The 12,893-nt window shown below is 42.5% G+C and overlaps 1 protein-coding gene across 1 annotated transcript in view; it reads left to right on the forward strand.

Moving 5' to 3' along the window:
• LOC108228546 (plasma membrane calcium-transporting ATPase 1) overlaps positions 1-12,893 on the forward strand; it is a 61,023-nt gene that overhangs the window by 19,747 nt on the left and 28,383 nt on the right. Inside the window, exons 4-5 of the mRNA XM_037980922.1 lie at positions 6,587-6,844; positions 11,330-11,455. Coding sequence (XP_037836850.1) covers positions 6,587-6,844; positions 11,330-11,455 — 384 coding nt within the window. The remainder of the gene's footprint in view (positions 1-6,586; positions 6,845-11,329; positions 11,456-12,893) is intronic.

Raw genomic sequence — 12,893 nt, forward strand, 5'->3', positions numbered from 1 at the left:
AAAACATGCCCCCCAAAACGGTAATGGAGTAGCAGAAAGAAAGTTTGCAGTGAGGAAGAGGAGCCGTAGCTTCTTCATCATCATACAGAGACGGAGGTTTTTTTTTTTTTACGGAGCGGACGGAGCAATGACTTATATTTGGGACGGAGTTTGTTCAGCAAACGCGCTGCGGGTGACGTCACCGTTTCCGCGACAACGTTAGTGACGCATAAATTGCGCGACACATATCGATAATGAATGTTGTTGCCAAGGCTTTTAATTATCGAATTTTATCGATTTGTTGTTGCAGCCCTATTTACATGTTACACACCTTTAAAACTCTTTTTCTTACATTGAACATTTCAAACTTTTTTTAGTGTGTATTTAACTGCTTAGTTATATACACTGCAGTCCACTACACACTACTGCAGGTTTGACTACCAGCTGAGTCCTCTCTTTGTGGAGTTTCCATGTTCTCCCAGTGCATGTGTGGGCTCTCTCCGGGGACTCTAGTATTCTCTCAGAGTCCAAAAACAAGCATATCAGATTAACTGGTGACTCTAAAAGTGGCCCTAGGTGTTAGTGTGTGTGCACATGGTTGTTTGTCTCTGTGACTCTGTGTTGGACTGGCAACCTGTCAAGGGGCTACCCAGCCTCTCGCCCAATGACTGCTAGAGATAGGTACAGGTTCCCCACAACCCCGAACAGGGTCACACAGGTCAGGAAAATGAATAAGCAGCTTCTGGCTACATCCATGGATGGAACAAGATGCTATTATCTTCATCAACCACCACAGAAGGGTGATAATGTCTTTGCCTGAGTTTGTGTGTGAGTGTGTTTGTTTGTCATTGTAGCTGGGAGTCATTGACAACACATACGCTGAGTTCTACACATAAATAGGAGAAAAAAATAATAACAGTACAAGAAAAATAAATAATAACAATACTGATAATAAAAATCTGTGACAGATGAATTGTATCTGAAAGGCATGTTTTTAAGAGAAGTTCATGATTAACTCAATAACTGCAAGGAGCACAGGTCTTGTGGCTACAAAACAAGCCCAAACCATCAGTTCTACACTATCGGGCTTGACAGTTAGTACAAGATATTTGTGCTGATAAGCTGCATTTGGTTTTCTCCAAAGATAAGAGTTGTGAATTATGGCTAAAGCTATTTACTTTGGTCTCATCTGTCCAAAAGTGACATGAACACAGGAGTAATTTGTCCAAGAGCGAGACCAAAACCAGACACAGAGACGTAACTAAAGGTAAGTGGTTTATTTACAGGTGACAAGGTATATACAATGAGCCGGGTCCGGGAGTGGTCTGAAAGGCAAGAGGAGCAGGGTGAGTCTCGGGTACCAATCCTATAATCAGCTGAGTCTATTAGGTGGTTGAATAATGTTTCTGTTCTTACAGATCCATGAGGTGTCCAGCTGCGTGGAGGAGGTGAAGGAGGTGTTCCAGGTGATCCAGACGATGATAAGCCAGTAGTCCTGTCCAGGCAAGTATCCGGTAATCCAAGGTAAGTTTCCGTGAGGTGCTAAGGTCTTAACGTGACAAAGAACCTGAATCGAGGGCGCAAAGAGAACTTAGTTAGCATAGCATCAACACTGAGATTAGATACTACGGCTGAGAATCTAACCCAGGAGGTTCGATGTTCCAGCTCCAGATCCCTACAGTACCCCCCCCCCCCCCCCCAATGATCGCCCCTTGGCGATCGAAGACGCCTCTCTGGGTGAGCTCTATAAAAATCCGTGATTAGCGTGGGGTCAAGGATGAATGATCTAGGAACCCATGTGCGCTCCTCAGGTCCATAGCCCTCCCAGTCCACCAGAAACTGACGTCCCCTGCCTCTCTGCCGGACGTCAATAATACGATTTACCGTGAAAGCAGGCTGATTATCGATTAACCGGGCGGGAGGGGGGAGGACGGTAGGAGGGCTCAAAGGACTGTTCACCACTGGCTTTAACTGAGAAACATGGAATGACGGATGAATATGCATGGAGGCCGGGAGAGTCAAACGGACTGAAGTGGGATTTAGAATCCTTTCGATAGGGAATGGCCCAATGAAGCGAGGCGCCAATTTCTTGGTGGTGCCTCTCAACGGGATGTCCTTGGTTGACAGCCAAACCCTATCGCCCACCTTATAGTTAGGTGTAGAGGAGCGGTGACGGTCGGCGTATTTCTTATTCTGTTCCAAGGTTCTCCGAAGGGCCCTCCTGGCTTGTCTCCACACACTTCTGCATCTCTGCAGATGGGCCTGCACAGAAGGGACGGTTAGTTCAGGCTCAAAACTTGGAAACAGTGGAGGGTTATAACCCAAAGATGCCTCGAACGGAGACAATCCTGTGGCTGAAGAGATGTGTGTGTTGTGGGCATATTCAATCCAAACCAGTTTCTTGCTCCAGGTAGATGGGTTGTCGCTGGCTAAACACCTGAGAGCCACCTCCAGCTCTTGGTTACAGCGCTCCGACTGACCGTTGGACTGAGGATGGTACCCTGACGTGAGACTCACCCTGGCTCCCAATCCCCTGCAAAAATTCTGCCACACTTGGTAAGTAAACTGTGGCCCTCTGTCGGAAACAATGTTAACCGGGATCCCGTGCAGCTTAAAAACTTGTTACGTTATTATTTCAGCGGTTTCCAGGGCAGTGGGTAATTTGGCAAGAGGGATAAAGTGAGCGGATTTGGAGAACCTGTTGACAATGGTGAGTATAAAAGTGTGTCCCTGAGAAGGGGGTAACCCAGTAACAAAATCTAAAGCGATGTGGGACCATGGGCGGCTAGGAATGGCTAGGGGTTGCAGTAAACCAGCTGGGGGTTGGTTACTGTTTTTACAGCGGGCACACGTGGGACAGGCGGTAACAAACTCCTTGACATCTGTTAACAAATTAGGCCACCAGAAATAACGAGTGGTCAGCTTGGTCATGCGATGAATTCCTGGGTGGCAAGTGAATTGTTGAGAGTGCAACCAATCAAGGACCCTGGGTCTAACTGCTGCCGGGACGTAAGTCTTACCCGGAGGCCCCTCTCCAGGGTCAGGTTCCCCCCGTTGGGCCTCCTGAATCTCTCTCGATGTCCCATGTTAAAGCACCTACGATTAAAGAAGGAGGAATTATGCGTTCTTCCTCCTCACAGGAATCAAGGCTAGCCCATAATCTGGACAGTGCATCTGGTTTCACATTTTTTTAACCTGGCCTAAATGTGAACCTCTCGAAAAACAGAGACCATCTAGCCTGTCGGGGGTTCAACCTCTTAGCAGTTTGTAAATAGGCAAGGTACTTATGATCAGTCCAGATGATAAAAGGCACTTCAGAGCCTTCTAACCAGTGCCTCCATTCTTCAAGGGCTATCTTAATCGCTAGTAGTTCACGGTTGCCAACGTCATAATTCTTTTCTACCGGTGTGAGGCGGCGGGAAAAATAAGCACACGGGTGAACCTTGCCATCCTCAGAGGATCTTTGTGAGAGAATAGCCCCTACCCCTGAGTCGGAAGCGTCAACCTCCAGGATATATTGTAGTTTAGGATTAGGATGACGTAATATGAGAGCGGAGACAAAACGAGACTTTAACTCACCGAAGGCGGATTGAGCTTCGGAGGATCAGATGAAGGGTTGTTTTGTGGATGTTAGTTGAGTGAGAGGAGCAGCGACTCTGCTGTAGTCCTGAATAAACCTCCTGTAGAAATTTGCGAATCCTAAGAACCTCTGCAGTTGTCGGCGGTCGGTGGGGATGGGCCAGTCTGCAACTGCTCTGATCTTCTCCGGGTCTGTGCGGTAATGGCCTTGTCCAAAGATGAAGCCCAGAAAGCTGACGGTGGAGACGCTGAACTCTCATTTTTCGGCTTTCACGAATAGTTGATTTTGGTACAGCCTTTGTAGAACCGCTCGAACTTGAGCACGATGTTGAGATGGATCCTGGGAATAAATCAAAATGTCATCTAAATACACAAAAACCGAAATATTCAGAAAATCTCGTAAAATGTCATTGATGAGGGACTGGAAGACTGCGGGTGCGTTTGTGAGTCCGAAAGGCATGACAAGATATTCGAAATGTCCGAGAGGGGTCTTAAACGCCGTCTTCCACTCGCCCCCCTCCCAGATTCTTACCAGATGGTAAGCGTTGCGGAGGTCCAACTTGGTGAAGATTTTGGCTGAATGAAGCTGTTGGTGAACAGAGTCGATTAATGGGAGTGGATATTTGTTTTTTACCGTTATATGATTTAAGCCCCGGTAGTCGATGCAGGGGCGCAAGCTCCTGTCCTTTTTCTCCACGAAGAAAAAGCCTGCCCCAAGTGGAGACGTAGATGGTCAGATGATGCCGGAGGCGAGCGAGTCCTCAATGTATGACTTCATGGAGTCACGTTCAGGGCCCGAGAGGTTAAACAGCCGACTGGTAGGTAAGGGTTCCCCTGGCTGTAACTCTATCGCACAGTCGTATGGTCTGTGGGGTGGTAAGGACAAGGCCTTGGCCTTGCTGAACACTGCAGCAAGGTCATGGTATTCAATTGGTACCTTTGTGAGATCAGTCTTTGGTTCTGTCTCACTCTTAGTGCTGGAAACTGGTAATGCGGACTGAAGGCAATGCTGCAGACAAAATGGGCTCCATGAGTCGACTCTCTTTTCAGCCCAATTAATAACGGGGTTGTGTCTCTGTAACCAGGGAAAACCTAAGATCATTTGTGTAGATGGGGCAGAAAACACTAAAAATTCTCCTGTCTCTCTGTGATTACCTGAAGTGAGAAATCGAAGATGGGAGACCTTGCAGCAAATTCGGGTAATGACCTGACCGGATATATCCATAACAGAAAGGGGTGAGGATAATTGTACTGGTTTCAACTGCAATTGTTTAACTAGATCGTCCGAGATGATATTTTGTTCAGCCCCTGAATCTATTAATGCGTGTACTGGAACCTTGATCTGACGGTTAATGATAGTGGCATGAACAAACAGTCGTGATCCGGGGGGTTGCGAGAGACTACTCACTAGTACCCCTCGGACACCTAGTGAGTTTGTCCTTTTAAATGAGGACACTTGGCCCGGAAATGGTTTCTATTCCCACAGTAAAAACATTCCCTAGACTCCAAGCGCCTTAGCCTCTTTTCCGAGGTGAGCTTAGCCCTTCCCACCTGCATAGGTTCATGTTCCACCCCTTGAACCACTGGTTCCGTCTCCGCACTTACGGCGCTCCGTCCCGGGGTACTCGTCCTATTGCCCCTCTCGTGTTGTCTCTCCCGCAGACGATTATCCAAGTGAATTGTTAGCGCAATTAAATCATCCAAGGAACGTGGTTCATCTCAACCGGCTAACTGATCCTTAATAGACTCCTGAAGTGCGTGAATGAAGACCCCCTTTAACGCTGGCTCATTCCACCTGGATGTTGCGGCTAAAGTGCGGAAATCGATGTTCCAGCAAAGGTCTGGTCTCAGCTGGAGGCTTAAGTACTGGCAGGTCTCATCAGTAAAATCAGGATCACCTGTGAAGCCAAAAGTTAGAGGAGCCGCCCCAAGGCGGGGCTAACTCCAGATCCCTACAAAAAGATGTTAATCCAGAAGTCCTGTAGTTCATTCAGGTTCAACTTTGTCCACATAACTCATGCTACCATGTTCTTTTTAGAGAGATTTTCTCCTTCAACCCTTCCAACCAAGCCATACTTGTATTTTTATTGTCCTGTGATGAACTTTAACCTTTAACCTGCCAACTGAGGCCTGTAGAGTCTGAGATGGAGCTCTTGGGTTTTTGGCATTTTCTCTTAGCATTGTGCTTTCTGACTTTAGAGTGAACTAAGATGTCGACTCCTGAGAAGATCATGAGCGAAGATGATCATTCAGTTTGGCTGAACAAATACAAAGAACTATTTCCGCACTGTTTGTGGTGACCAGGAAGCATGTTTGATCCATGCAACAGAATGCTCCTCAGAACATTTTCAGGATCATTAACCCTCCTGAAGCCCTAGTAACTGAAGAGTGGAAGAGAAACCCTTGTAACATCTGGTCCACGGGAGGGTTAAAACAAGCTGTTAGCTCTTACAGAAGTCTCAGCAGTGATAAAAGTCTGCTTTTCTTGGCTAAAAAGCCCAAACTGCTGTAGCAGTCCAAAAAGCACAGGTGTTTTTTCTCATGAACCACTGGAGTTTTAAACAAAAACTTTTATACTTTTAAAAATATTTAACTTTTGATTGCATTGGAATAAATGGGGATTTTTATTTTTAGCTAATTATAGCTATATAGATTTTCTAATTTTACCTTCTAGCTACGGAGCTGTTAATTATAGCCGTTAGCTACAGTTTAGAAAATTCTAGTTTTTAGCTACAGTTTAGAAAATTCTAGTTTTTAGCTACAGTTTTATTAATTTTTAGTGTTAGCTACTTTTTTGATAATCTTAGCTTTTAGCAACTGTTTTGCTAATTTTAGTTTTTAGCTACAGTTTTGCTGGCTTCAGCTTTTAGTCACTGTTTTGCTCACTGGTTTTAGCTTTGTTCTGCTTGTTTTACTCTCAATTTCAGCTTTTTCAACAAATTGCAGTAAAGTGATTCAGCACTCATCATTCACTGCCTGTTCACCGCAAAGGCTAACTTTTCCAGTTTTGTTTGCATTTTCTGTTTAGGTTGCGGCAATGCAGCTGGTGGTGTGGAGGACGAGGGTGAGGCGGAGGCCGGATGGATCGAAGGCGCTGCCATCCTCCTATCCGTGGTGTGCGTGGTCCTGGTGACGGCGTTTAATGACTGGAGCAAAGAGAAGCAGTTCAGAGGTCTTCAGAGCCGCATTGAGCAGGAGCAGAAGTTCACTCTGGTCCGAGGGGGGCAGGTGATCCAGGTTAAAATCGCTGAGATTGTCGTTGGAGACATCGCACAAGTAAAATATGGTGAGAAAACAGAAAGGATGAGTTATTAACATAAAAAACTGGAACACTCACTCTGTCACGCTGTATCACCTGAAGCAGCTTTAACTATGCCTGGCTACTTGTTTTCATTTCTGCTGTTGTCAGTGTTTGATTTAACATTTTCAGCCACTTCAAGGTTGTTTACTTGCCCGTATCAACTGACCCTGTGGATCTATCAATTTTCTCTGGCTCACTTTATTCTAAGTTGTACCAGTTTCTGTGTTTCCCGCTGGCCTTTCCTGCCTGGCTGGTTATTTTTCCAGAATATTTTTGACCTGTTTCTTTGTCTGTGTATTTAAGTACTTGTCCAGCTTTCAGTTTCAGCCCTTTACTAACTGTTGTTGAGTGTGCCAGTGGGATATCACCTTCTCCAGGTTTTAATTAGTTACACAAGGATTCACAGTTTTCTGCAGCACCATGTGGTTCATTGCTTGTTGATGTCATCTCTTTATGTTTGTTTTCAAAATTGTTGTGCTTCTCATCAAGTACCGCTACTTGTTTTTAAAAGAATAGGGAACAGGGTAAAGGAGGTGGAGTTTTATCATAGCAGTAGATTAAAATGTCAACAGATTGAATGGCCAAATGAGATAAACTTTGGTTGTTCTGGGGTAAATATAACCTTGTTTGCTGTAATGTCTTTTACAATCAAATGTATAGAAAACCTACAGCAATGGCTGCTTTCTATGATCAACTTTAGTGTTTTCTTTTAAGGATTTTAATATTAACTGGGATAATAAGAAGGATTGAAAATATTGCTATAATCTTTCTCAGCTAATAAACCAACTAGGATTGAAAACCAGAATTGACTTATTTACTTTTAAGCCAGAGAGAAATATGAACAGGAATTTCTGATGCTATTGCCATATTCTTCTCCAGAAAACTCACTAATCAACACTTTACAGTATTATCTAGTAAGCACAGTAATACAAAACAAAAAGATGTTCTAATATAATTCCCAAATATAGGCAGCATGGTTTAGATATTGCCCTAAAAGATTTAGACTGGAGTGAAATATTTTCCCCCTGGATAGGTTGCCATTTTTACAACTTTATGGTCAAACTCAGGGACTCTCTTATGGAGAGGAATGTAGATAAACAGAAAAAACAACTCACTAGCACAGGTTACTAATGACTGTAGGAACTAATGAAGAAGAGGGATCAACTTCTTAAATTATTCTTGTGATCTGATCACAGAATAAGGCCACCTGTATGGTGTCAAATTTATGCCAAAAGTCCACCATCACTTTCATGGCTAATTCATCTCTGTGTGGGGCTAATGCAGCTAAGTCAGAGTTTAGTGAGTAACCGTTTTATGAATTTAGCAAAGAAACATGCATGTTTCATAGTTGCAGTGGGATTATACAGGACTGTCTCAGAAAATTAGAATATTGTGATAAAGTTCTTTATTTTCTGTAATGCAATTAAAAAACATGAAATGTCATACATTCTGGATTCATTACAAATCAACTGAAATATTGCAAGCCTTTTATTGTTTTAATATAGCTGATTATGGCGTACAGCTTAAGAAAACTCAAAAATCCTTACTCAAAATATTAGAATATTTCCTCAGACCAAGTAAAAACAAAATTATAACAGCAAAACAAAATCAAACATTTGAAAATGTCCATTAATGCACTCAGTACTTGGTTGGGAATCCTTTTGCACAGATTACTGCATCAATGCGGCGTGGCATGGAGGCAATCAGTCTGTGGCATTGCTGAGGTGTTATGGATGCCCAGGATGCTTCAATAGCGGCTTTTAGCTCATTTGCATTGTTGGGTCTGGTGTCTTTCAGCTTCTTCTTCACAATACCCCACAAATTCTCTATGGGGTTCAGGTCAGGGGAATTGGCAGGCCAATCAAGGACAGTAATGCCATGGTCAGTACACCAGTTACTGGTGGTTTTGGCACTGTGGGCAGGTGCCAGATCATGCTGGAAAATGAAATCATCATCTCCATAGAGCTTTTCAGCAGATGGAAGCATGTAGTGCTCTAAAATCTCTTGGTACACAGCTGCATTTACTCTGGACTTGATGAAACACAGTGGACCAACACCAGCAGCTGACATGGCTCCCCAAACCATCGCTGACTGTGGGAACTTCACACTGGATTTCAAGCAACTTGGATTTTGCTCCTCTCCAGCCTTTCTCCAGACTCTGGGGCCTTGACTACCAAATGACATACAAAACTTGCTTTCGTCTGAAAAGAGGACTTTGGACCACTCTGCAACTGTCCAGTGCTTCTTTTCCATAGCCCAAGTCAGACGCTTCTTCCGTTGTCTTGAGTTCAGAAGTGGCTTGACCATGGGAATACGGCTATTGTAGCCCATTCCCCGGACACGTCTGTGAACAGTGGCTTTTGATACCTGGACTCTAGCTTCAGTCCACTGTCTTTGAAGCTCCCCCAAATTCTGGAAGCGGCTCTTCTTCACAATGCTGTTAAGGCTGCGGTCATCTCTCTTGGTTGTGCAGCGTTTCCTGCCACATTTCCCCCTTCCAACAGACTTTTTGTGAATGTGCTTTGAAACTGCACTCTGTGAACAGCCTGCTCTTTGAGAAATTTCTTTTTGTGTCTTACCCTCCTGATGGAGGGTGTCAATGATGGTCCTCTGGACAGCAGTCAGATCAGCAGTCTTCCCCATACTTGTGATTTAGTTTACTGAACCAAGCTGAGTGTTTTTCAAGGCTCAGGAAACCCCTGCAGGTGTTTCGAGTTAATTAGACGATTCAAGTGATTAGTTGAATAGCCTACTAGTATACTTTTTCACGATATTCTAATATTTTGAGATAGGATTTTTGAGTTTTCTTAAGCTGTACGCCATAATCAGCTATATTAAAACAATAAAAGGCTTGCAATATTTCAGTTGATTTGTAATGAATCCAGAATGTATGACATTTCATGTTTTTTAATTGCATTACAGAAAATAAAGAACTTTATCACAATATTCTAATTTTCTGAGACAGTCCTGTATATGTTCACAATAATACTTAGCTATGGAAGTCAGCACCAACAAGGATCACAGTAGCGCTTAAATGTGTGCTTGGAGAATAATACACGCTCGTGGTGGACGTTTGGCATAAATTTGATGCCATGCCACCCGATGTCTATGGAATGTTAAGGTAAACTTCTTTATGACAGTTATTGAAGATGCAAAGGGTAATGGTCAAAATGGCAAAGCATAAATAAATAAACAAAATAAGCAGAACAACAAGGATCTACTCATTAGGATCAACAAGAAGCTTGTGAAAGAACCTGTTGTCCTACCTACTGAGTTTAACAATACTTTCATGACTTCAGTATAGGAGATATATCAGACTTTCCCTCCCCCTATCTGTGAATATAACTGCACTAACCACACAGCCTGTGTTTTCCTACAGGTGAAATTTTTCATTCTGAATTAGTTTATAATATTGGTACATTAAACAAATTCAAAACAAAGGATGATTATGATTGTGACACTAACTTGAAAAATGATAAAGATGTCAATGTTTGTACATCTTGACTGAGAAACTGTTGGAAAAAAAAACTGTTGTAGTTGGCTGAGTGTCCAAAAAACCCTTTAAGTAAAAAAAAGAAAAAGTCTAAATTAGTGTTTTTTTTCTGTTTTTATTGACAACTTTTATTGTTTATTTTTAAATGCCCATTTGAGATATTATTTTTTGCGACTCGAGGGCAAAAACAAGGTTTCCTCCTCAACCTCATGGCTATGAGGAGGAAGATGAACTGCTTAGAGGAGTACGATTGTCAGATATAGATTAATATACAGTAGATACACACAGTGCATCTGGACCTCAGTTAGTTTAATGTTACAGAGTCTTGTTGCCTTTAAGTTCAGCTTAATGTGTTTGTTCTTGTGATCAAACAAAGGCATTTTATTTTGTGGAGTGTTGTCGAGTGTTGTCAGATTGCACAAGATATTTGTCTAAAATTTACCTGTAACTGTTTGGACTCAATTCTATCTGTTACTAAATTATCTCATAAACCACTGCAGATTTTAATGAAATTTTCAGAAATAATCATTGGATGTACATCTATAACTGATTAACTTTGAGCATAAATCCAAATCAAGATGGACACCACAGATAAGCGACACAAAAATGACTAGAACTCAGTCGATTTTACAGAATTTGAAAATGATAGTAGCTGAGAGCCATTCACAACACATACTCCGAGCATGACACCTCACAATGTTGCATGAGATTGTACTTAAATGCTATTTTCAAGGTTTGAATAAAACTGCTGCAATTCATTTCTTAACATAAGATGATCTTAGTTTAAAACTGTGGCATGAAAGGCTGCAGGCGAGATGCAATCCTTTAAGGAATGCTAGGTTTAAATAAAAAAAAGAAAACAATTTTCCAGTTTTATATTTATTATAAAATATTTAATTAAAAAAACAAAACCTTTTCATCTTTCTTCTTTAGCTGCAGTTGACAGATTATATAACATCCTTGTGTTGCTGTTCCAGGTGACCTCCTGCCAGCTGATGGTGTCTTAATTCAGGGCAACGATCTGAAGATTGATGAAAGCTCTCTGACCGGAGAGTCGGATCACGTCAAGAAGAGTCTCGACAAAGACCCCATGCTGCTGTCAGGTGCATCACTTTCCTCTAAATGACAGTCAAGTTCACCACGACCTGTGCTGGTGCAATACCAACACTTACCAGACAATGTTTGCTGCTGAGACAGATACGATCCCCTCCTTGCTGTTTACATTTCCTCTACTCTGAACTGAAATCACACCAATACAAAATATTTTGGGACAAACAATAATAATACTAAATCAATAACTATAAAATTTTTTTTGAAGGGTGCCAGTTCACCTACTCCCTGAGATTCCAACATCCATCAATGTTCTTTCCTAAAGCCCAATAATAGTTTGGGACCTCCCTGACTAATAATAGAAGCTGACAAGATACTAGCATTTTGAAGTATAAATGGCATAAGAGAAGAATCAAGCTTAAAAGAAATATTAAAGCTACTGCCCAATGAACTAGGGAAACATTGGAATGGTCACTAAGGGCAACTAAGTAACGTTTTTTTGGCAGCCATCTTTAGAAGTCCTTTATACATATCTCTACTGTTTACACAGGGAAGCCACACATTGTTAACTTCTTTTGCATGCTGTGTTCTGTGTCAACAGTCCATAATCACTCAGAAAAATCTTTTTTTTACTTAAATATTCATATATCATGAGAAAATGTGAAAACAGAAGCCATCAGAACACCACACCATAAAAAATGTGCTTTTAACAAGAGAGTAGATCCATCCAGAGCTGAGAGTGAACAATACTGGAGAAGCATATGGCATCACACAATGATAATGCACAGGAGCTAAAATCTGAGCACAGCTATCGCTCAGAACAAGAACCAGTATCCATCACAGTGACAGACATCCAAGAACGAGATGGATGTCACCAGGGTCTGATATGATACCCACCAACTGGCTAAAGAAACTCACTGCTCTCCATGAATGCCCAGGAGCAAAAATGAACCAGCTACTGATGGAAGGGACCCACCGTGACTGGGCAATTCCTTCCAAATACCAGCCAATCAACTGCCTCTGTACAACATTGAAGTTCTTATCAGTCATCATAGCGGCTAAGATAAATAGGCACATTGGTCAATACATGAGCCAGGCCATCCATCCATCCTCTTCCGCTTATCTGGGGTCGGTGTCATGAGGCGTGGAGACAGAGGTGAACCCAGAACGCAGACTCATAGCTGATGAAAAACTAATTTATTAACTTAAAGAAAACCGTCAAAACAAAAGGGCTGACGTGGCAGCAAAACTAACAAAGACAAAATCCAAAACGAGAGTCAGGGCATGGCAAGGAGCAAGACACAAGTAGACAAAACGGAATGATCCAGTGGTGTGTGGGAGAAACGGACAGGTTTTTATAATCAGGAGGTGATTGGAAAGTGGACACAGGTGAAGCAATTAACCAGACTAGAGACAGGTGTAGATGGGCGTGGCAGGAAGGCAAAAGAGTGACTGGGGAGGAGTGAATAGTGACAGCAAACATGAACAGGA

The sequence above is a fragment of the Kryptolebias marmoratus genome, linkage group LG17 (genome assembly GCF_001649575.2).
Source record: "Kryptolebias marmoratus isolate JLee-2015 linkage group LG17, ASM164957v2, whole genome shotgun sequence".
Taxonomy (NCBI): domain Eukaryota; kingdom Metazoa; phylum Chordata; class Actinopteri; order Cyprinodontiformes; family Rivulidae; genus Kryptolebias; species Kryptolebias marmoratus.